At 41.0% G+C, this 25,055-nt stretch overlaps 1 protein-coding gene across 2 annotated transcripts in view; it reads left to right on the top strand.

Moving 5' to 3' along the window:
- Positions 1-6,165: 6,165 nt before the first annotated feature.
- SMG1 (SMG1 nonsense mediated mRNA decay associated PI3K related kinase) overlaps positions 6,166-25,055 on the top strand; it is a 98,998-nt gene continuing 80,108 nt past the window's right edge. The window contains exon 1 of one of the 2 annotated variants that reach the window (XM_019987278.2): positions 6,166-6,305. Coding sequence is in view for 1 of the 2 variants with exons in the window: in XM_019987277.2 (XP_019842836.2) it covers positions 6,220-6,305 (86 nt within the window). In the remaining variant the exon portion in view is untranslated. The remainder of the gene's footprint in view (positions 6,306-25,055) is intronic. The other variant, XM_019987277.2, reaches the window with a different exon arrangement.

Here is a 25,055-nt window from a genome sequence, read left to right as displayed (position 1 = left end):
AAAAGATGATGCTGTGAAAGTGCTGCACTCAGTATGCCAGCAAATATGGAAAACTCAGCAGTGGCCACAGGCCTGGAAAAGGTCAGTTTTCATTTCAATCCCAGAGAAAGGTAATGCCAAAGAATGTTCAAACTACTGCACAACTGCACTCATCTCACACACTAGCAAGGTAATGCTCAAAATTCTCCAAGCCAGGCTTCAATAGTATATGAACTGAAAACTTTCAGATGTTCAAGCTGGATTTAGAAAAAGCAAAGGAATCAGAGATCAAATTGCCATCATCCATTGGATCACTGAAAGAGCAAGAGAGTTCCAGAAAAACATATACTTCTGCTTTACTGACTATGCCAAAGCCTTTGACTGTGTGGATCACAAGAAACTGTGTAAAATTCTTAAAGAGATGGGAATACTAGACCACTTTACCTGCCTCCTGAGAAATCTGTATGCAGCTCACAATGGACTGGTTCCAAATTGGTAAGGAGTACGTCAAGGCTGTATATTGTCACCCTGCTTATTTAACTTATATGCAGAGTACATCATGGGAAATGCCGGGCTGGATGAAGCACAAGCTGGAATCAAGATTGCCAGGAGAAATATCAATAACTTCAGATATGGAAATGACACCACCCTTATGGCAGAAAGCGAAGAGGAACTAAAGAGCCTCTTGATGAAAGTAAAGAGGAGAGTGAAAAAGTTGGCTTAAAACTCAACATTCAAAAAACTAAGATCATAGCATCAGTCCCAAAGCATCATGGCAAATAGATGGGGGAACAATGGAAACAGTGAGAGACTTTATTTTTTGGGGCTCCAAAATCACTGCAGATGGTGACTGCATCCATGAAATTAAAAGACATTTGCTCCTTGGAAGAAAAGCTATAACAAATCTAGACAGCATATTAAAAAGCAGAGATGTTTCTTTGCCCACAAAGGCCCATCTAGTCAAAGCTATGTTTTTTTCCAGTAGTCATGTATGGACATGAGAATTGGACCATAAAGAAAGCTGAGCACTGAAGAATTGATGCTTCTGAACTGTGGTGTTGGAGAAAACTCTTCAGAGTTCCTTGGATTGCAAGGAGATCTAACCAGTCAATCTTAAAGTAAATCAACCCTGAGTATTCATTGGAAGGACTGATGCTGAAGCTGAAACTCCAATACCTTGGTCACCTGATGTGAAGAACTGACTCATGAGAAAAGACCCTGATGCTGTGAAAGGTCAACCTTTAAGTAGGAGGAGAAGTGGATGACAGAGGATGAGATGGTTGGATGGCATCACTAACTCTATGCACATGAGTTTGAGGAAACTCCAGGAATTGGTGATGGACAGGGAAGTCTGGTGTGCTGCAGTCCGTAGGCTGCATGACTGAAGACATGCAGAGTCAGACATGACTGTGAGGCTGAACTGAATTTGGTCCATATCTTAGCTGATGTTCATTTCATTCCTTCCACTAACAACTATTTTTTTAAATTAATTTTATTTTATTTTTAAACTTTACAATATTGTATTAGTTTTGCCCAACATCGAAATGAATCCACCACAAGTATTCCCGTGCTCCCCATCCTGAACCCTCCTCCCTCCTCCCTCCCCATACCCTCCCTCTGGGCCGTCCCAGTGCACCAGCCCCAAGCATCCAGCATCGTGCATCGAACCTGGACTGGCGACTCGTCTCATACATGATATTACACATGTTTCAATGCCATTCTCCACTAACAACTATTTTTTGAGCATTTATTTACTCTAAGTCAACTGCTGTGCTGTTGGCTGGGGATGGGGGAGGTAGAGGTGAGACAGGTATGAGCTTGAATCTCACCCAGTTTGTACCCTAAGGGTGAGACAGATAATAAATATGCAAAGAAACCCAATACTTGCAGATGGCGATGGGTGTTGCCAAGGAAAGAAATGGGGTGTGTGATAGAGCACACCTGGATAGGGTGCTGCTAAGTCACTTCAGTCGTGTCCAACTCTGTGCGACCCGTAGACGGCAGCCCACCAGGCTCCCCCGTCCCTGGGATTCTCCAGGCAAGAACTCTGGAGTGGGTTGCCATTTCCTTCTCCAATTCATGAAAGTGAAAAGTGAAAGTGAAGTCACTCAGTCGTGTCCGACTCTTAGCGACCCCATGGACTGCAGCCTACCAGGCTCCTCAGTCCATGGGATTTTCCAGGCAAGAGTACTGGAGTGGGGTGCCATTGCCTTCTCTGATACTGGCCTGCTTTTTCGAGGAGGGAGGTCAGGGAAAACCTCTCAAAAGAATTGAGATGGCCCAAGGAAAACAGGACTAGGGTGAGACAAAAGAGGTGCCTAGCTGCCCTGATTTAAGGAGGCACTTACTTGCAGGCCTGTGCCAAGTGCAGGGTTGCATTTGGACAGTCTCAAGAGTGAGTACCTCCTTAAATTCAGCACCAGAGGCACTCCACTCTTTACCTTAGTCCCAACTCTAATGGGAGCAAAGTTACGAAAGGCATTCCAGGCAGAGGCAACATCAAGTACAAAAACAAATAAGCAAAAAAAAAAAAAACAAAAAAACCAAAAAACCCACAAAAAACCAACTCTGGGACTGGAGAGGCTCAGTGTGTTTCAGGAACAGAAATGGTCTCTGTGTTCGGAGTGGAATTAAAAAGTGCTAATGGAACCAGAGAAGCTGAACCACCAAAAGAAGTGAGAAAAAATTTAAAGTTTTGAGCATTGATCATATTTGATGTATATGTATTTTTAAGTATCCACGTAGTCATCATGGGAAAACTGAGCTTTTAAGTCTTTCTTTCCCAGTGGTTTAGAATTTTTATAACCAACGTATATTGGGAGGTAAGGTGGAGGGTGGAGTCCCAAATAGCGTTTTCAGTTCTCAGGTGCTCAAAAATGGTGTTTCTCAGTCGTGTGTGCATATTAGAATCCTCTGGGGAAGTCTAAAAAATATTAATGCCTGAGTCTACATTTAGAGATTCTGATTTTTTAAACTGGGGTACAGCCTAGGTGAGAGGATTTTACTATGAAGAAATTTAGAACCATTATTAGGATCCTGTTCACGGGTATGAGCAGCCCTGGGATATTTACAATGCAGGATAAGCCAGTTTTTACAGGCTCTTAGTAATGATGAGTCTAGATTTTATCTAGAGAATGGGAAGCCATTGATGTGTTTCAACCAGGATGGTCACATGATCTGATCTTTATTTGAAGAAAATAACTTTGCAGTGTCGCATATCTTCTTAGGATAGAGTCCTAGGAGAGGAATCTCCTAGGAGGAAAGGGAATTCATTTTAAGTCTTTGGATACACACTCTTAAATTGCTTTCCAGGAAGTTGCTGCTAAATGACACTCACTCACCTTCTGCGTCCTTAAACCTCCTCTGTATCAACACTGTTTTTGAGGGTTAATCATTTCTATGTAAACAGTAGGGGAAAAAATGATAAATAAAAAGCAATTGTTTGAGCAATTGGGAACAACCCCTGCCAGCTACTTTTTTTTTTTTCTCATTCTTCACTGGTCATATATTATCCAAATAGCCATGTGCTTCAGTGAAGTGGAGGATATGATTTTTAGCTAACATTTTTTGATTGCTTACCAAGTGGCAGGCACTGTGAAAAGCACTTTACATGCAAGATTGCTATTAGCCCTCTCAACATCCTGAAGAGGTCAGTCCTAATATTATCATCTATATTTTACAGATGAGAACCTGGGGCACTCAGCCTCCCCTCCTCCCCCGCTCCGCCCCCCCCCACCCCAGCCCAAGCTTTTACAGAGTTGGAATTTGATCCCAGAGCCCTTCCTTGAATTACTCTGCTGGTGTTCTGTAATTTGAAAAGGTTAGAGGACTCCCGAAATTTTTCTCACAGTTCTAAGGTACTGATTAGTCTTTTGGAAATCCTTTTGGAATTTGAACAACTGACATAATTTGGTCACTGAACCACTGTTGGAATCAACTGTTGAAGGAAATCAACATGATTAATTGGCTACATCAGCCATTTGCTCACGGGTCTGAGAGTCCCATAGAGGAGGAGGGCAGGAACTCACCTGGAGCACAAAAAGAAAACAATCTGAGGAAAACACGTACAAGGAAGCCTCAAAATTTAGAATTAAGAAAAGGCTTTGGGCGAGGGGGCTTTTTTAGTCAGATTGTGAGACAGGCTTGCAGGATGTTGGAGAGAGGGAAGACTGAGCAAACATAGCAATTTTGCTGCTGCCGCTACTGCTGCTGCTAAGTCGCTTCAGTCGTGTCCGACTCTGTGCGACCCTATAGACGGCAGCCCACCAGGCTCCCCCGTCCCTGGGATTCTCCAGGCAAGAACACTGGAATGGGTTGCTATTTCCTTCTCCAATGCATGAAAGTGAAAAGTGAAAGGGAAGTCGCTCAGTGGTGTCCGACTCTTAGCGACCCCATTGACTGCAGCCTACCAGGCTCCTCCGTCCATGGGATTTTCCAGGCAAGAGTACTGGAGTGGGGTGCCATTGCCTTCTCCGATAGCAATTTTAGCTATTTCTAATAATATTGAATAGATGATCTCTCTGACCCCTACTTCCAGAATTTCTTGGACGGGGGTTGAGTAGGGCCCGCTTTTACAACAGTGGGATCGTTCCTCAAGTAAGTATGGGGGAACCCAGGGCAAATTTCCAGATGTATTTCTTTTCACACAGGTATTTTATTTAGAAAACAACAACAACAACAACATTTTTTTTTACGCATGTGGGTGACCATACTTAGGTCTGACCTAGTGGGAATTTCTGGGTTGAGTCAAACAGCCCCAGTTCAGAGGAGTTTCTTTTTTCCTGGATGGGTGGAGTGGGGGCGGGGGTGAGAAAGTGCATTTGAAAATCTAACTTTCCATCCTCTACAACTGGCAGGATCGTACCTTTATGAGGGATTGGTGGGCATAAGGAAGGAGCGGAAAGAGGATGAGTAACATCTCATAATCTCAACTTTGTTTGGTAGCCATTTTTAATCACACAAGCAATATATAGACTTTCGTCTTGTAACATAGACTAGGTTAAGACCCTCTGTGCAGAGAGGGGTAAGATCCATTTGAATAACCTCCCCAAATGTAACTCCTGTTACCTGTCTGATGTGCACCTTGCTGAAATTTTATTGTACATGGCATTCTCATTACGTATCAAATGATTTACTGAAGGCTTTCGGAGGACTGTCGCAATGGGGGAGAGAGTGCTTAGGCTGTCCACCACCCCCACCACTCTCCAGTCTCTTTTTGGTGGGGAAAGTGGGCAAGTGTTACCGTGAGAAGATAGGGAATATTTCACGTTTCAGGGGATCGGGGTTGGTGCTCGTTAGTAATTAGCTTTTCCTACTTTTTTTTTTTCTTGCAATGAGAAGAAATGGTCAGGGTGTCATGACTCTATGGGCACATTTCAGGTAGAGGCAGGGTAGGTGGAGATCAACCCGTTTTAAAAAAATTTGCACTTTTTACCGTAGAAGGTGAGGAACGTGGACACACGTGAACCCTCAAGGCACGTGTGTGTGTGCGTGTGCGTACACGCGCGCCCCCTAGCTCCCCCCACCCCCTCAAGGGCACCGCAGGTTCTTGACTGGTGGCCGGTTTACACCTGACTGCCTGGTCCTCAGGGGTGTCAGGTGCTTTCCCGGGCGTAAGTGGGAGGGTGTGTGTGTGGGGGTGGTGGCGGAGATCCCCTCTCCCGTGATCCCCCGCGGCGGGGCTGGACTTCGGCGCGGTCCGCGGAGAGCTGCAACTAGCGCAGGAAGCCGGAGGACAGTCGGCTCGCCCCGCCGGCCCCGCCCCAGGCCCCGCCCTTCTGATCTGACCCCGCCCCTCTGCCCTGGCTTGGCGGGCGCCGGCACCGCCCCTCTCTCCCAGCATGCCGTGCGGCAGCGGCGGCGCGGCGGGCGGAGCCGGGAGGCGGGGAAGCAGTGGCTGTGTGAACGTGGGGCGCCGTCGCCACCGCCTCCTGCTCGCTGTCCTCCTCCTCCTGGGCCCGGGCGTCGCGGGCCGCAGACGGCCCTGGAAGAGAAGTCGCCTCCCCTTCCTCCGCCTCCCTCGCGCAGCGGCACTCCCGCCTCCTCGTCCTGCGCTGCGGGCTCAGGCGGAACCCGGAACGGCCGTCCGCCTCCCCCGCCCTCCGCCGCCTCCTCCTCCTGCTGGTGCTCGGCTTCCTCCTCAGCCCCGGGCCGGAGCGGAGTGTCGGCGGCGGCCGGTTCGGGCGGCGACTCGCGCTTCTTCGGGCGGCGGCGCTTGGCCATGTCGTGTCGGGGAAGGTAATGAGCCGCAGAGCCCCGGGGTCTCGGCTGAGCAGCGGCGGCGGCGGCACCAAGTACCCGCGGAGCTGGAATGACTGGCAACCCAGGTAGGTGAGCCGGCGCCCAGCCCGCCGCCGCGACCCCGGGCCCCGCCTCGGGCGGGCCGAGGCCTAGGACCGCTGGGGTGGGAGGCGCGGCCTAGGCTCTCCACACCCCCCCCGCCCCCCCACTGAAAACCGGGCGCGGCTTCCTGGGTCCCCTCCCGCCCCGGCCGGGGGAGGAAGGCCGCTGGGAGGCGAGGCCTAAATGCCTCCCCTTTCCCTGCGCTTGAGTTCGGGGGCAGGAGTCGAGAACCCGGTGCTCTGGGAGAAGGCACTGGCCTAGGAATTGGGTTCAGGAGGGTGAAGGAAGGGGGACCAGGTTGTGGGGGTGGGTTGACTTACCACCTTTCCCTCAAGTTGGGCGTTGAGTTTGAGGGATCTTGAGAGCATTGGACCCTGTTTATCCATTAACTTCCCCGATCCCTCACCCTCTCAGCCCCCACGTGAAAGATTTTTCCTTAACAGCGATCTCTATTGTGACCCCCCCCCCCCCCACGTGTTAATCTTAAAATAAAAAAAAAACACCCACCACTCCCGAGTCTTTACTCTGACAACAGGGTTAGTTGTGAGACGAGATTGTGACTGTGTTAATGGGGACCGACCGACCCTGGTGCTGAAGAGTGAAGTGCAGGGGCAGTTACTTGGGCGGAGAGCAGTTCCTACCTGGACACTTGAGCGGACACTCGTTTGGAGGAGTAGAGAATTTGTTTTGATTTTAGAAAGGTTTGGGGCCTAGCTGGAAGTGGATATTTGGAAAATCGACTGTTTTTTGTTTTTTCCCTGTTTGTTTTTGGCCTCCCCACGCTGGTTGCAGGATCTCAGCTGCCCTACTAGGCATCGAACCTGGGCCTGGGTAGTGAAAGCCGGGAATCCTTACCACGGAACTCCTTAAGGAGCATTGACTTTAAAAAAAAAATTAATTTTCATGTCTTTCTGATTAATCATGGAGCAGTTGTACCTTATTTAGGACTAATTTATTGTTACCTCTCTTACTGAATAAGTGTTTGTAATAGACTTTTGGAACTTCGCCCAGTGCCTAGAAGAACTCCCTAAACGTATGTAATATTTTAGGGTTAGTTGATTCATTGTGCTCTCATACTTTGACGCACACATGTATTATGATTACCCAGGAACTCGGCAGATAAATGTTAGACACACAGGTTGTTGGGATGACTTTTGCTTCTCAATGGTATGTGTAATTCCAGCAGTGTTTGGAAATTAGTAAGATGTTAGAATGTAACACTTAAGACTTGATAGAAAAATAAAAATAATCTTTTGGCTAATGAGTGGTACGCATCTTATTCTGTTTAATATGCCTTTCCAAATCCAGTGTCTGTTGAGAACAGGTGACTTTAAAAGTTAATACTTGAGCCTAGAATTGAGATGTTAAGTAGTTAAAGTTTGGAAAGCATAGTTTTACTCTTTAGGGCTTGTGCATGCTTCACATAAAATCAGTTAACTAGTTTGGTATTTTTTAAAAAAAAATCTGTAATTGACATTCTTAGTTGTTTTATATGCTTGTTGTAATGTGTAAATTTAATTTTTTTTTTCACCTATTGACTACATGATAAATGAGTATGATTTGACATTTGAGAGGTCTTTGACAGATCTTCCATTATTTTTCAGTACTCTGGTCAGCATATGTAAAAGAATGTACATGGTATCCCGTTAGAGGACCAAAGTGCCCTTCACAGAGTTTCTGGAAAAGAATAAATTGTAGATTGTGGCTCTGAATAAATGCAGTAGCATAGTTGCAGCTATGGGTTGAGATCACCTGGCTTCATTCAACTGATACGAAGCAGGGTGGCTTATATAGTTATGAAATATATACATGGGTTATTAATTTTATTCCTATTTTCTTCTTTTAAATACTTTATTTCTTGGCTATATGTCAGGTAGGCTGTGTATTCTTTGAAGCTGTGCTCTGTTACAAAGTCTCAGAACTTACTGCCTAGGTTACAGTTGATTCTTATTTAGTCCCCACTCCTTTGCGACCCCAGGGACTGTGTCCATACCAGGCTATTCTGTCTGTTGGATTTCCCAGGCAAGAATACTGGGGTGGGATGTCATTTCCTTCTCCAAGGGATCTTCCTGACCCAGGGAACAAACCCCTGTCTCCTGTATTGGTGGGTGGATTTTTTTTTTTTTTTTTTACCACTGAGACACCTTGACAGCCCATGAGTTGATTAGGATGTTGGAAATACTTTTTCAGAGGAGAGAACAGAAAAGTACTGACAATATACCTTAGCAAAACTTGATTTCTTTGCACGGTTACCTAGTTGTTTTATTAAATAGCCAATAAAAAAAACTCAGGTGTTTGCCAAGTCATAAATTTTCATGAGTTAAATTTGAGGTTGCTGTTATTCTGTTCCCTCTTCACTTTAGAGGGTGAAAGACTCCAGTTAACCGAGAGAATGGAGGTCAATTTTCCCCCTTGTTTAAATGGGGGTTCGTTTCTCTCAGCACCTTCAAATGCAAGCAGATTCCTTATGGTTCATCAGAATCATTTTGGTTTTAAAAAATTATTTGCCTTTCTGTGCCAGTCCTCTTATTATTTTGGTTCTCTTTCCCTTAATTTAGACTTTTTAAAAAGCAGGATTTTAAAAAGGTGACTTTTGGTTGGTTTCTTTTCAGTGTTCGTCAGTCTGGAAACTGTTCAGTTAGTGATGGCCACACATGATACTTCATACATGTTGACAGGAAGTGTTCCAGGTGGCTGAGTAGACTTGTGTCATGTGGCAACAGAGCAAGCCCACCTTTGCTAAAAGCATACATCTTAGCAGAAAGCATTTTTATAGCTGTGTCTTATAGGGTTCATTTACTGTACTGTTCTTTAACAGTTAAGAATGATTAGGCAAATGGGTGGTCTTATTGCCACTGACCAGTCTCTCCTTTTCTTGACTTTATTTTGGAAAGTAATCTTCTAAGTACACCAGTCAAGATAGAGATCAGAATGATTTGTTTAAAAATTAAGTGTATATAGGACTTTTCTTGCGGTTCAGTGGTTAAGACTCTGGGCTTCCACTGCAGGGAGCATGGATTCCATCTCTGGTCAGGGAACTAAGATCCTGTATATCTTGCGGTACAGCCAAGAAAAAAAAAATTCAATGTATAATTACATTGTTCATTTTAATACTCCAGATGACAAGATTAATTTGACATTGGAGTGAAATACAGAGTAGTTCAACAAACAAGAGGAAGCGTTCAGGTCAACCCAAAACATATAATTTTACTTCCACACTCGGGAGTCTTAAGACTTTATTTAACAGACATATATTGGTGTCTTACTGTGCTCAAACTTAAGATCTTTCTACAATACTAAAAAGATGAAACTGTATATTAAAAACAGCTTCCACTTTTGGTAAAATGTAGACAGATTGAAGTTCTCACAGTACAAATCCCTTCATTCTCTATTGTCACAGACCAGAAGATAGGGAAGAGGCCTGTGAAAATGGAAAAGCCAGAAACTAGTATGTCTGGCATTGTGAGAAGCTGGATTTTTGAAACTAGAGTTGTCTGTTTCAGCCTTTTATGAACCTGTACTGTCGGATATCCATAGAGCACGATAGACTGAAGTACATTTTACAACTATAAATAGAGCTTTAGTTGGACAGAATTTAAAGATTGCCAGTTCAGTACCACATTTTTTTCAAGGACATTAAGGAGCTTCAGAGATTATGTATGGGTGTTTAATTTAGGGGAAAAGTTTATTTTTTAATTATAGAATAAAATATATTCCTTATGAAATAATTGTGTCTTTAAACTGAACCCTTCTCCCTCTTCTTTTTTGGTCCTTTTTTAAGATGGGAGTATAATTGAAGGGTTTTTTTTAAATATTAAGAGACAGAGACTGAAATATTCTAATTCCATGAAAATATTCTGCTTCAGAAAATAGAGATGCTGTAGGGATTTTTATAACTAATAGAGCCACTGTCGTTAAGGAGGTTGTTGGTTGGTACGGGAGATAAGAAAGGGCTTTGTAAAAGGTAGAGCATTATATGGATATTAATTGTGATACAGTTCTTGATATAATTCTTTTTACATGTGATTTACAGTTTAAAACCTGGAGAGTCAGAGGAGGGAAAGCTATACATACAGTTGAGTGGGGGATGGCGGGGCCATGAAATTCATCTGTTCTATTTTGACAGTAAATTTGGAGGGGATCTCAAAAATAGAAGGAGGTAGATAATGGCAAAATACAGGCTGTCTTTGGTAGGAAAAAAAAAAAAAAGATTCCCAGATTGGTTAGAAGGATGGGGTATTTGTGAAATGTGATACAAATAAGAAGTGAAGCTTAAGAGCTGGAGTGGGGCTGTATTGTGGCTCTTGAATCATATTGGAAATGTGTTTGGAAAGACTTTAGGGAGCCATTGAAGTTTTACCAGCATGGAAGTGGCATAATTGAGGATTGTTGGTGTGTGTGTGTGTGTGATTGTGTGTATGTAAGTGTAACCCCAGTAGGAGGCAGTTGAACACTAGACAGAGACTGTTAAGGACCTGAATACTCTGTTTATAATTCATGGTTTAAATTCAGACAAAGGTATTCAGCTCAGTATATGGAAATTTCAAAAGCAAAAGCCCCTCATTTGTTATTTGGTGTTGATTGAGGGTGATCACTAGAGTGATCCTTAAACCTGTTCACAATTCAGTTCAGGTTAGGGCAGTTACATTATATGGAATGATCATATATATAAAATGGAGTGTTGTTGATGTTTTTTGTGAACATTGAGTTCTCACAACTTTAAAATTTAGGCTTTCCTGCCTTCATTGCTTGGTACTCGCTTATTTGCATTTCTTTGCCAATCCTAATAATGAAACCTAAAATAAATCCCTGAGACAGTTTTCAGTGGACCTCTCTTTATGGATTCACACTAGCTATCATTTGTTTGGTATCTTTTCATATTGTTTTTTTGGTTACCTGTCTTTGGTTGTCTTAAAGTTTTCTTAAAATCCATTTTATGTTGGGGACTACAAAGTAAAACATACTCTCTCTTGTATAGAGGTCTAACAGTGAAGACTGCAGACATTTTGTGATTTAACTCCTGTATGAAATACTCCAGCTTGTTAATTTTTTTAATGTAGAGTATAACCTCTTAAATTTTTATGGAGATATTTGTGTTTTTCTTGGTTTTTAAAAAAATTGAGGTATGATTGACGTACAGCATATTAGTTTCAGGTGTGTGTACATTTAAAAAATACATTTATTTATTTGGCTGCCTTGGGTCTTAGTTGTGGCATGCAGGATCTTCCTTGCATCATGTGTAATCTTTCATTGTGGCACGTGGATTGTCTACTTGTAGCTCATGGGCTCAGTATTTGCAGGGTATGGGGTCTCTAGTTGTGGCGTGTTGGCTTGGTTACTCTGTGGCACCTGGGGTCTTAGTCACCTGTATTGTAAGGCAGAGTCTTAACCACTGGACCATGTATGTTTTTATTATGGGAAGTCCCATGTATGTTTTTATTATGTTATTTCTGCTCCATCTTGTATTAGTTGATTGTACTTTTCCTCTCTTAGTTGAATTCTTTTCTGAGCTTCTTACTTTTTTGAGAAAAAATTTATCCGTGTGTAGATTCAGTGAATTTCACAAATGCATACACCTGTGTAACCATGACCCTGATCAAGATACAGATACACAATGACTTTGCAGCTGGATAACTTCCCTTCCCACTGCACCTTGTCCCACCCTCACCACCAGACCAAACCAGAACAGAACCTTGGCAGACTGTACACGTGGATCTTGCCTTAAAGTTATTATAGAAAGGAAATCTTTGAATATTATCTTGTAATTTATTACCAACTTATGGTTTCTTCAGATTGATAACCTTATCATCTTCAATATATTTCTGTTATTCCTCTTTTGCTGTAAACAAACTTGGGATCTCTGAAGAGCTTTGTGAAAGTAGTTTCAGATGGATCTACTGTTAACCTTTTCAGGCATTTGAGTCCTGGACACACAGGAGCTCTTCTGAGTTTGTTGGCTAAACATAATTCCTGTGAGGTACAGGTTCACAGACCTCTCTGTGGCAAATTGCACCTACTGTTTCTTGTGCTGTCTCTAATGTAAGCATTGTGCTTCCTTTAAGATCCTTACCCTGCCTCTGCCCTCTGTACTCCTTCTTTCCAAATCTTGCTACAGATCTACAGTGAAAGCTAACTGTGCTAGGCACTTCAATCTTTTTTTTGTTGTTCCCCCAACTAGTTAAATCCCCGAGGGCTGAGTGTGAGTTATTTTCTCTGCTGCTTCTGTGTACTTGCCCCAAAGCACTCCCCAGACTAATTTCTGCCTTATTTAGGGCCTTTGAATATCCTGTTCTTGCGTGTAGCTACCGCATAGATTGCTCTTCTCAGAGTGCCTGACCTGGGTGTTTTCATGCTGTTTCAGCCTAATTGCCACCCCCTCAGTGAGAAGCAGCAGCCTTCTCTAACAACTTCTCTAATAATACTCACTGTATGAGTTTTTTGTGTATCTTGTCCATAATGGTTTTCCCTCTGTATCCCTCCTTCCCTACTAATGCATCAATAAATAGTAAAGGCTCTAAATCTGAGTGTTCTTTCTCATCTAAATATGTGAAAATGGAATTCTGCAAGTTTATTTTTGTGTTCAGAGTTTTACTTCAGGGCTTAGAACACTGTTACTGTAGGAGACATTTTGAGGGAAACTGTTCCTTATACAGTGGCCTGGTTAGCCTGAGGCAGCAACTTCATTAAGTTGATTGAACAAGTTCAAAGGGACAGTGTTCTAGTGGGCTCAGGTGGCCAGATCAGACTAGGGCCATGGAGTTTTATCCATCTTGAAGAAATACTTTGCTCACATATTTATTTATTAAAAAAATATGTTTATTCAGTCGGTTGTCCTGGATCTTAGTTGTTGCATGTGGAATCTAGTACCCCAATCAGGGGTTGAACACGGGGCTTCTGCATTGGGAGTGTATAGCCATAGCCACTGGACCGCCAGGGAAGTCTCTTCTCACGTATTTCAAGTTAGTTTACACACTGACAGTTAGTTTACACACTGACAGTTTATCCCATATCTGTTTATACATTATTTAAGTAGTCTAATCACGAAAAAGTTAAGCACTGGATTGAGCCTCTTTTGGCCTTCCATTAGAAGGCCTGAGAAAACAAACCTCTTGCCAGTTGTATGCCTACTGATTGGGGAATGACTGAAACCCCAAATTCCAAGATCAACAAGTTTCTTTCATAGTAATCTTCACACCTTTTGAAAAAAGGAGATTGTATCCCTATTAGAAATCATTCCTTTGGAAGTTAATGTTGCTATTGATAGTATGTCTGAAATCTCCTGTTTATTATGTAAAAACCTTTTACAGACTTTCTGTGTTTATTAAAATCTTTTTCAAAAGAGGAGTTTCCAGGAAATTTCCTTGCGGTTCAGCAGTTATGGCTCAGCTCTTTCACAGTTGGGGCTTGGATTCGATCACTGGTAGGGGAACTAAGATCCCACAAGCCTGGAGCCCCCCCCCCCCCCCCCCCCCCCCGCCAAAAAAAAGGGGTTTCTGATATCAGAATTGTAATTTGCTTTTTGGTATGGAGTTTCCTAAATTATGCTGTATCTTTAAAAATTAGGAAAGGCATTACTTTTTTTTCCTTTACCTTTTTTAATCAATAAAGAACCTTGACAGTGCTCTTATAGGTCCATGAGAAAGTTATTGTAGGCTCTGCAGTGGCTGAATTATATGTATATTTACAAAGATTAAAAAAAATGTTAAGCTTAGTATTTAGTATATATTTATTTTTGGGTACTATCTATATTAATACCTTCCTGCAGAGTAGTCAAGAGGCTTCAATAGTAAGCGTGTCTTGGTCTATATAGTGATATATTTTAGTTTTTCCTCCATATTTGACAGCAGTGACAACTATTTTATTTTTTTACTGCTGAAGTTCTTTGAATTAAAAAACTTCCCTCTTATTTAAATTTAATTGAAAATTTTTCTTTTTAGTATTTTAATCTGATTTTAAAAGATGTGTGTATATGGTGTGTGTGTGATTGGAATTTTAATTTTCAACTTGTAATATTTAGTTCTTTGGAACATCTCATGACTCTTGCTATTTCTGTTTCTTGAAGGTCTTTGTAGTTTATATTCCTGATAACATGAGACCTGGAATCCTTGTCTAAATTATATCACTTTATTTCTAGTCTCTTTGCTTTGATTCTAATGCTGAAAATTCAGACTCATTGCCCTAATGACAGAGTGTATGTTGACTTCTTGGGATTTGTCAGAAATTAAGCAGAAAAATCTATTAATTTGAGGAAAGATGTCAGACTTTTTTCTGTCCTCTGTATAATGGGACTCTCTTCTGATTAGATGACTAAAAAGATTCAAAGATGATTACCAGTATCACACAGTATGGTAAAGATGAATTAATACATATTTAATCGGAAAGCACATCCTGGATTTTCTTTTCTAAAAAGATTGATTTTCTTGCTGTCCTTCTATTCTTTTGGTAAATGTAAAGAAAAATGAAAATGGTTTCCCAAAAGTAAGGTAATGAAACTTGGGATTTAGTGTCTGGTTTATAGAGAAATCTACCTTGAGGCACTGTTTGTGTTGTTTTTGTAGGACTTGAGTTAGACTTTTGACTGTTAGAAATGATTAGTTGTCCTTATTTGAAATATTGAGATCATTTTAATATATGGTATCTTGTTTCTTTTTTTGAAAATACTGGAATTAAAGATAAATTTGTGTTTAATAAAGATTGTATCTTTTTATTTAGTTAAAGTGGCCTATCTTGCATAGCTTCTATAATGCTAGTATTCCCTGTGTTTTTATTGTAATCTTATTGAAGATATAAAACTTACACTACAGTGTTCTTCTCCCCCCTCTTTTAGTCTATTTAAAAATCCACTTGTTAGTACAGTTACACTGGAGGAGTTAAAAATAGAACGAGAGTGTTTTAGATTCTTCTCTAAGATATATTTGCTTTTAAGAATGTGTGCATTTTTAGTTTTTTTTCTTTACAAATATTTGTCTTGAGAGGCTGGTGTCATGAAAACAGCAGTGTACTAAGCATGAGAAGATAGAGGTCTTTTGTACTGACGTTACCAGCTGTCCCTCAGGAGGTAATTCTTGCTTTTCCTAACATAATGGGGTTGTGTGGGTTAAAGATAAAGTTTGGGAAATTACTTTCAAAACTATCAAGTGCTGTACAAATGATACTTATGTTGCCACATCTGAATCAAATTAGGAATTTTAAAGAAAGTCCCTCTTTTATCTCTTCCTCAAAGAGTTTTAGAATTGACTACGCACATGTACCTAGACTTAAGTTCAAATTTCATTTTTCTCTTCTAATACTCTAAGTACCACAATGTGTATATATGTGTGTAGTTACTTATAAAAATTTCATAAAGGACATTTATGTCAAGTCTCACAGAGGATATATGACTGGAAGCTCATATAATTGTTAAATTTGTTGTTTTTCTCTATATCTTATAAGTCACACTCTTAGAATTTGATACCAGTTGAAATTGTGGGCCAGCAAAAATAATCTAATCTTGATGACCGCATTTATTGTAGAGAAGGTGCAGTGGAATTAAATACAGACGGGGTGGGTTAAAAGGTAGTTTGTACCTTGCTTAACTTTGATTATACAGTTGGAATTTAAGAACTAATTCTTACAAGAACATCAGTTGAATGCTGCATTGTGTTTCTCCCCTATTGTAGTATGCATGTATCTTTGATTTAAAGGGATTGGGGGAATCCTGAAAAGGGTTGACTCTGCCAGTGTAATAGTTTGAAGTATGTAAAAAAAAAAGGACCATACATATCATCTAAACAGATATGAATTAATGAAATTTTGTATCATTATATAATGTATATACTGTATTAAGCTATCATGAAATTTTGGTACTGTTTTGAATTATGGCACTATAAATTTCTCAGAATGGGTCAATGCTCTCTCCTAAGGAACTTCATATCTAAAAACTGATTTTTTTCTATCGTTGTAAGGTTTTTATTTTATACCACTTAAATCAATCTGATAACTGTGTGTTTAGTGTAAAATGTACTAGAAGGAAAAGATAGGGTTTGTATAGGCTTTTTGAGTTTGTATGGGCCTTTTGAGTTTAAAGTGGCTTAAGTGATGATTTTGAACTGTTTCATAGCTTTCTCAAACTTACGGCTACTTTAGATACCTCAGTGTATTTCTGGCTCCTGCTGAGCACAGTGGGAACAGTGTTTCCTGGCTCTTGATTACTGCTTACTAGTATGTTTCAGTAACTACCCCAAACTGACTTCATTTAATAAATATTTCTACAGTTGAAAGAATAATGTGGTTTTTGTGAAAAGTATCTTCATTTTCCAATTATTTGATTTAGGAGTCCATGTTTTTTGAGATATATCTATGAGACCTTATTTGTTTATGTTTAAGTAGGGGAGGATACTTAAACATAAACTTAACACTCCAGCATTCAAAAAACTATGTAGGGAGGATACTTACACATAAACTTAAAACTCAGCATTCAAAACACTTAAGATTATGGCATCCAGTCCTATCACTTCATGGCAAATAAATGGGGAAACAGTGGAAACAGTGGCAGACTTAATTTTCCTGGGCTCCAGAATCACTGCAGATGGTGATTGCAGCCATGAAATTAAAAGACACTAGCTCCTTGGACAGAGAAGGCAATGGCAACCAACTCCAGTGTTCTTGCCTGGAGCATCCCAGGGATGGGGGAGCCTGGTGGGCTGCCGTCTGTGGGGTCACAGAGTCGGACACGACTGAAGCGACTTAGCAGCAGCAGTAGCAACTCCTCGGAAGAAAAGCTAGACAGCTTGGAAGACAAACCTAGATAGCATATTACAAAGCAGAGACTTTACCGACAAAGGTCCATCTAGTCAGAGCTATGGTTTTTCCAGTAGTCACGTGTGGGTGTGAGAGTTGGACCATAAAGAAGGCTGAGCGCTGAAGAATTGATGCTTTTAAACTGTGGTGTTGGAGAAGATTCTTGAGAGTCCCCTGGACTGCAAGGAGATCAAACCAATCAATCCTAAAGGAAATCAGTCCTGAATATTCGTTGGAAGGACTGATACTGAAGCTCTAATACTGTGGCCACCTGATTGGAAGAGCTGACTCATTGGAAAAGACCCTGATGCTGGAAAGACTGAAGGCAGGAGAAAGGGATGACAGAGGACGAGATGGTTGGATGGCATCACTGACTCAATGGACATGAGTTTGAGTAAGCTCTGGGGGATGGTAAAAGACAGGGAAGCCTGGCATGCTGCAGTCCACGGGGTCACAAAGAGTCGGACACGACTGAGCGACTGAACAACAAAGGAGAGGATGTGGCTGTTTCAGGAACACTCTGAAAAAGAAGTTCCAGTGTTTAGGTAGGAGGGTTTACCATACATATTTTATCACTAATTACAGGTAGTATGTTTCTTCACCAATTTGGTGTTACTAGTGTATTTCCTACCCCAGGATGCCTAAGACTATAGGTCCTGGAGGAGTTACTGGAGATGTTGAAAGGAATCAGGGTCCATTTAAAAATCCAGTTGCTGTCTTAGTATAGTTGTGTTGGTAAAGTTAAAAGTAAAACCAAGAAGTTTAGGTTTCTCTTAGGTGTATTTTTTAAGAGGGTTGGAGTGGGGGGTCACGTGTTTAATTTGAGAATACGCTAAAGATATTTCTGGTAATATCTCTGTTGAAAATCATGTGTGGAATATGAAACTCACTGTCTTTTCCATGCTTGCCACTATATTTGAGATATGTGATGCATGTTAAGAGGTGCATGTTAGAATATTGCTCTCTTGTTGCCCAAATCCTTGACTATGTCCAGGACTTGTAGGGTATACCATACCATTACGGCAATAGAGCCTAACTCGATAATTGTTTTCTTTAAAAATACCTTTGTCGAATTGCATAATATTTATGTTTTCTTATAAGCAGAGACATTACTTTGCCAACAAAAGTCTGTCTAGTCAAGGCTATGGTTTTTCCAGTAGTCATATATGGATGTGAGAGTTGGACCGTGAAGAAAGCTGAGTGCCGAAGAATTGATGCTTTTGAACTGTGGTGTTGGAGAAGACTCTTGAGAGTCCCTTGGACTGCCAGGAGATCCACCCAGTCCATCCTAAAGGAGATCAGTCCTGAATATTCATTGGAGGGACTGATGTTGAAGCTGAAACTCCAATACTTTGGCCACCTCATGTGAAGTACTGACTCATTGGAAAAGACCCTGGTGCTGGGAAAGATTGAAGGCAGGAGGAGAAGGGGACAACAGAGGATGAGGTGGTTGGATGGCATCACTGACTCAATGGACAGGAGTTTGAGTAAACTCTGGAAGTTGGTGATGGACAGGGAAGCCTGGTGTGCTGCAGTCCATGGGGTTGCAAAGAGTTGGATACAACTGAGCGACTGAACTGAACTATGTTTTCTTAATGTGTTATGAGTGATTTTTGACAACCACATCATTTTTCTTGACCTGTAAAAAAAAAAAAAGTGATGATTTGTTTATACTTTGCTCACCCCTCCCCCAACATCAGTTTTCAGGACTTTTTAAAGATGGTTTCACACATTTCTTATAAAACACTCTGCCTTTTCATGGATTAGAGTCCCAATCTGGTTTCAAGACTTTTCCTTTTAGGATTCCTTTAGTGTTTATCTCTTGGTGGTGGTGTAGTCGCTTAGTCATGTCCGACTCTTGCGACCCCATGGACTGTAGCCTGCCAGGCTCCTCTGTCCATAGGAATTCTCCAGGCAAGAATGCTGGAGTGGGCTGCCATTTCCTTCTCCTTAATCTTCTCTATCCTCAGGGGTAGAGGATGAGATGGCTGGATGGCATCACTGACTCGATGGACATGAGTCTGAGTGAACTCTAGGAGTTGGTGATGGACAGGGAGGCCTGGCGTGCTGCGATTCATGGGGTTGCAAAGAGTCGGACACGACTGAGTGACTGATCTCTGATCTCTATGTTTGGCATTTAGTTGAAGAGTTTGGGTGGGGATGAGGGGGTGGGACATGTTTCTTTGTAGACTTTCAGTCTTTTTTTCCTATTCTACTAGGGAGGTCATAGAGTAAGAGATTTCCTTTCAATCTTGGCAATTTCCCAGGCTGAATGGGATGTTTCTAAAGTACTTCCAGGACTTGCTGACAAAAGAGGAAGATAAGCAATGCAAAAATGGTAGCTGAGGCAGGGTTTTATTTAAGGCTGTAAACCAACTTGTGTTAAAAATAAACTTGAGAGTAAGTCAAATTCATGTGCTTTAGATTTGGGAGCCTTCAGGTGAACAATTATTTAGCATTAACAAAATGTTTTTGTTAAATACTGAGAATTGATTTCATATTTGTATAGAAGATTAAAAGCATACCAGATTTTATAGCTATCAGTATTCTTAATGCCTAGTAAGATATGAATTTATGCCAGATGAAGTACATAATACTTAATATACATAAAATGTATCAGAAGTGGATTGCCTGCCTCTCTCTCAAGCAGTGCTTTTTCTGATTTTGCTCACCATAGTGCTTTGACGCTTGTGTCAAAAATCGATGCTTTTGAACTGTGGTGTTGGAGAAGACTCTTGAGAGTCTCTTGGACTGCAAGGAGATCAAACCAATCAATCCTAAAGGAAATCAGTCCTGAGTATTCATTGGAAGGACTGATGGTGAAGCTGAAACTCCAGTACTTTGGCCACCTGATGAGAACTGACTCATTGGAAAAGACCCTGGTGCTGGGAAAGATTGAAGGGAGGAGGAGAAGGGAACGTCAGAGGATGAGATGGTTGGATGGCATCACTGACTTGATGGAGATAAATTTGAGCAAGCTCTGGGAGTTGGTGATGGACAGGGAAGCCTGGCACACTGCAGTCCATGGGGTCACAAAGAGTTGGACACGACTGAGCGACTGAACTGAGTGCTTTGACTCTTTAAAATTTTTTGAAAATGAGTAGGCAATATGAGTAGGTTTCTTTCTGTACCCTGCCTAGGTTAATCCTTCCCAAGCTTAAAGTTTAGACACTAAGAGAAGTTTAGTTAGTGCTAAGTACTATCTGCATTCCTCAAAACTCAAAAGAACTCTAGGGCATGTAAATTATATCTCAGTAAGTCAAACATAAAGGAAATAGTGTATTTCTTTACAGTAAAGGTATAAAAATAAGTAAAAGACCATCGGGCTTTCCAGGTGACACAGTGGTAAAGAATCTGGTAAATTCTTTACTGTTTGGTAAATTTAGACACTAACAGTCTTTGATTTCACTGGAGAGTATCCAGTGTTACATTTTTGCTTTTGCATTGAAAATGACTGCTAAATTTGGTAGGCAATGTAAAACATGAAATATCAAATTATTAAAAATCAGTGGCCTTTTGTGTGCTCAGTTGCGTCCGACTTTGTGTGATCCCATGGACTGGAGCCTACCAGGCTCCTCTGTCCATGGAATTTTCCAGTCAAGGATAGTAGAGTGGGTTACCATTTCCTCCTCCAGGGGATCTTCCTAACCCAGGGATGAAACCCACATCTCTTTCATCTCCTGCATTGGCAGGTGGATTCTTTACCACTGTGCCACCTGGGAAGCCTGATGGTCTTTTACTTATTTTTATATCTTTACTGTAAAGAAATATGTAAAGAAAAAAAAAATGACCACCTCAGTCAAGCTATCAATAGTTCCATCATCCCCTCCACCCCACACCCCCAAGTTTCCTTGTTCCCTTTTGTAGTCAAGTTCTCCTAGTCCTTGATAACGACTGGTTTTCCCCCCCCCCCTATAATTTTGTCTTTTCAAGAATGTTATAAATAAGTTTTGAAAAAATTATGGTAAAATACACATAAAATTTGCCATTTTACAATTCAGTGGTATTAAATACATTCACAGTGTGTGCAGCCGTGACCAACATCTAGTTCCAGAGCTTCTTGTCATCCCAGATTGAAACCCAGTACCAATTAAGCAATCACTCCCAATTTTCCCCTCTTCCCAGCCCCTTGCAAGCACAAATCTACTTTCTTTTTGGATTTGTCTATTCTGGATATGTCATATAAATGGAATCATGTAATATGTAGCCTTTTATGTCAGACCTCTTTGACTTATATAACATTTTCAAGGGTCATCCATGTTGTAGTAGGTATGGCTGAGTAATCTTCCATTGTATAGATTTACACATTTTGTTTATCCATTCATTGTTTGATATGCATTTGAGTTTCTGCCTTTTTCTACTGTAAATAGTGTTGTGGTGGACATTGATGTGTAAGTTTTTGTTTGAACATTTTTCAGTTCTTTGGGGCATATACTTGGGAGTCAATTGGAGTCGATTTGCTGAATCATGTGGTATTTCTGTTTAACTTTTTGAGGAAATGCCAAACTGTTTCTGAAGTGGTTTCTAGCATTTTACATTCTCATAAGTAATGTATGAGGGCTCCAAATTTTCCACCTCTCACATTAGTTATTTACCATTAACAAATCTTTTGACTCTTCTGATGGGTGCTTTCTCTCTGTGGTTTTGATTTGCATTATCCTCCAGGTGGCGCTAGTGTTAAAAGAACCCACTTGCTAATGCAGGAGACATAAGAGGCTTGGTTTCAGCCCTGGATCAGGAAGATCCCCTGGAGAAGGAAATGGCAACCCACTCCAGTGTTCTTGCCTGGGAAATCTCAAGGACAGAGAAACCTGGTGGTCTGCCGTCCGTAGGGTCGCAGAGTCGGACAGAATTGAAGCGATTTAGCACGCATTTGCCAGTGAAGTTGAGCAACTTTTCATGTGCTAATTGGCCGTATGTATGTCTTTGGAGACATGTATCTATTCAGGTCTTTTGCCCATTTTTAAATTTGATTGTTTTCTTGCTTAGTTATAGGAGTTCTTTATATACTAGATTCTTAAGAGATACATGATTTGCAAGTATTTTCTCTGGTTTTGTGAGTGGTCTTTTCACTTGATAGTATGCTTTGCACAAAAATGAGACTTGTAATATGCATTTAAGTAGATTTAAAAAATTCAGAATTCATTTAAATGTATTACTGAATCCATCCCTTTCTATTACTGGATTCTTTTTTGTATTACAAGACAAAGTTTTTACTTAAATAATCATAATGGATTTTGATCCAAGGTCGTCATCTAGTTTCCCTCCACTCTCCTTGCAGCATCATGCTGTTCTCCTTTCCCTATGAAAGGTGTGTGGTGTTAGATAATACAGTACATCTGCCTTCAATGCTGACATCTCAAACTAGTGAACAAATTGAAGCTAGTATAGAACTACTAAAGTGCAAGCTAGTGTGGTACTCTGAGTGCTGTAAGAGTTTAAAGAAGGTACTGAATCATAGGATTTTTTTTTCTCAAATCACAGAATATTTTATATTCCTAATTGGAATTGATAACTAACCGTTCTTTTCTTTCTAGATTGTAAATTAGTTCATCTTTTGGAGTTATTACTCTTAATTAGTGCTCGTGTAGAAAATAACCAAGAAAACATTGTTGATTTTTAATAGAACATATGGGAGAGGGAGTATGGGTTCTGGGTTGAATCTGGAAGAAAAATTAGTGTTGGGTTAAGTTAGGGGACTGCACTCTAGAGTAAAGAGAAAGACCTTGATTGTGAGAAGAGGCAGTCATAGGAAATAATTTTTTGCTCTCTAGGCAATGGGAATACAGTGATAAGCAACACTGACAGGCTCCTGCTCTTCTAGACTTTACAGTCTCCTGGCAGAACACAATTAAATAAGCTTCTCCAGTGGGGTAAGAGTTAAGGAACTGTTAGGTTTCGGGTAGTACTTACGTAACAGGGATTCCTAGTCAGTCTCAGGGGAATCAGAAACTTTGCAAAGGAAAGCTAAAGCTTAAAGGACATTGAGAGATTAATGAGGGCCAAGGAGAAGGCTGTTCCATGCAGACAGGCTTTAGCAAGGTGACTGGGGCACTGAAAGAATGGGATGAATGGGGCACAGAATGTAAAAGGATTACAAGAGTGTGGAGAGTTAGCTGAAAAGGGAAGTAAGGTCCATAAGATGAAAATGGCAGTGGGAGGACAAAACATTTGTGTTTTATTAGAATTGTTTTTGTTGTAGTGTGGGGAGAAATGGAATAGAGGTGAGAACTAGTGGTGGAAAACATACTATTAGGTAGGTGTAAATGTAATTACAGTTACAGACTGTGAATTTTAAGTCATTATAACTAGGCTCAAACACATCTTTACTTACCAAAATAGGAACCATTGCAATCAACACATTTTTGCCAATGAGACATAAGTTTGTTTATTCCTGTAGTGTAAAAATTTGGGATTTGATGAACTCTTGGAAAGCATTTTCTGCTTCCTGCTGGTTGTGGAAACATTTTCCCTGCAAAAAGTTGTTGAGATGCTTGAAGAAAGTGGTAGTTGGTTGGTGAGAGGTTAGGTGAAGATGGCGGATGAGGCAAAACTTCGTAGCTTAATTCATTCAACTTTTGAAGCATTGGTTGTGCAACATGCGGTCAGATGTTGTTGTGGAGAAGAAGTGGATCCTTTCTCTTGACCGATGCTGGCTGCAGGCATCGCAGTATTTGGTGCATCTCATCAATTTGCTGAGCATACTCTCAGATATAATCGTTTTGCTGGGATTCAGAAAACTGTAGTGGATCATCCTGGCAGCAGACCACCAAGCAGTGACCATGACATTTTTTGGTGCATGTTTGACTTTGGAAAGTGCTTTGCAGCTGTCTCTAGGTTCAGCCACTAAGCTGGTCATTGCTGGTTGTCATATAAAATTCACTTTGCATCACACGTCCCAGTCCGATTGAGAAATGGTTCATTGTTGCGTAGAATAAAAGATGACACTTCAAAATGACAGTTTTTTTAAATTTTTGGTCAGCTCATGCGACACCCACTTATTGAGCTTTTTCACCTTTCCAATTTGCTTCCAATGCTAAATGACCGTAGAATGGTTGATGTTGAGTTCTTTGGCAACTTCTTGTGTAGTTCTAAGAGGATCAGCTTTGATGATCTTCTCAGTGGGTCTTTGTCACCTTCTGGTGGCACTCCTCATCTTCAAGGCTCTGGTCTCCTTTGCAAAACTTTTTGAACCACTGCTGCACTGTATGTTCGTTAGCAATTCCTGAGCCAGATGTGTTGTTGATGTTGGGATGCCTCCGCTGCTCTGTGGCACATTTTGAACTCGAATAAGAAAGTCACTTGGATTTGCTTTTTGTCTAACATAATTTCCCTAGTCTAAAATAAATATAAACAGCTAGTTTGTGTCTACTTTGGCCACCTGATGAAAGTATAAACTTTGGCCACCTGATGCGAAGTACTGACTCATTGGAAAAGACCCTGATGCTGGGAAGGATTGAAGGCAGGAAGAGAAGGGGACGACAGAGGATGAGATGATTGGATGGCATCACGGACTAGATGGACATGAGTTTGAGCAAGCTCCGGGAGTTGTTGATGGATTGGGAAGCCTGGTGTGCTGCAGTCCATGGGGTAGCAAAGACTCAGAAACGACTGAACAACTGAACTGAGCTGAAACAGCTAATAATAAGTAATTAGCAAAAAATCATAAAGCGAGAAATGTGCTTTAAAATGATATATAACATAATCACATTTAAGAATGTGTTCCAATATCAAATGGCCAATTTCAACAATGTGAGACTGCAGTTTCTTTTGTACCAACGTAATATGTCTGTCTGACCAAATAGTGCCATTTATTGGAAATGCCCACATTTATTAAAGTGGGAGTTCTGGGAAGAAACGAGCCAGTTATTGTGTTTGTGGCATTAGAACATTAAAAGTCTTTTTTGTTTTGTTTTGTTAAACACTTGGGTATATAGATCTGGATCTCAGAGTGC

This window comes from Bos indicus, chromosome 25 (genome assembly GCF_029378745.1).
Source record: "Bos indicus isolate NIAB-ARS_2022 breed Sahiwal x Tharparkar chromosome 25, NIAB-ARS_B.indTharparkar_mat_pri_1.0, whole genome shotgun sequence".
Classification (NCBI taxonomy): Eukaryota; Metazoa; Chordata; class Mammalia; order Artiodactyla; family Bovidae; genus Bos; species Bos indicus.
Note: the sequence above shows the minus strand (reverse complement) of the source record. Positions and strands in the feature narration are given on the sequence as shown.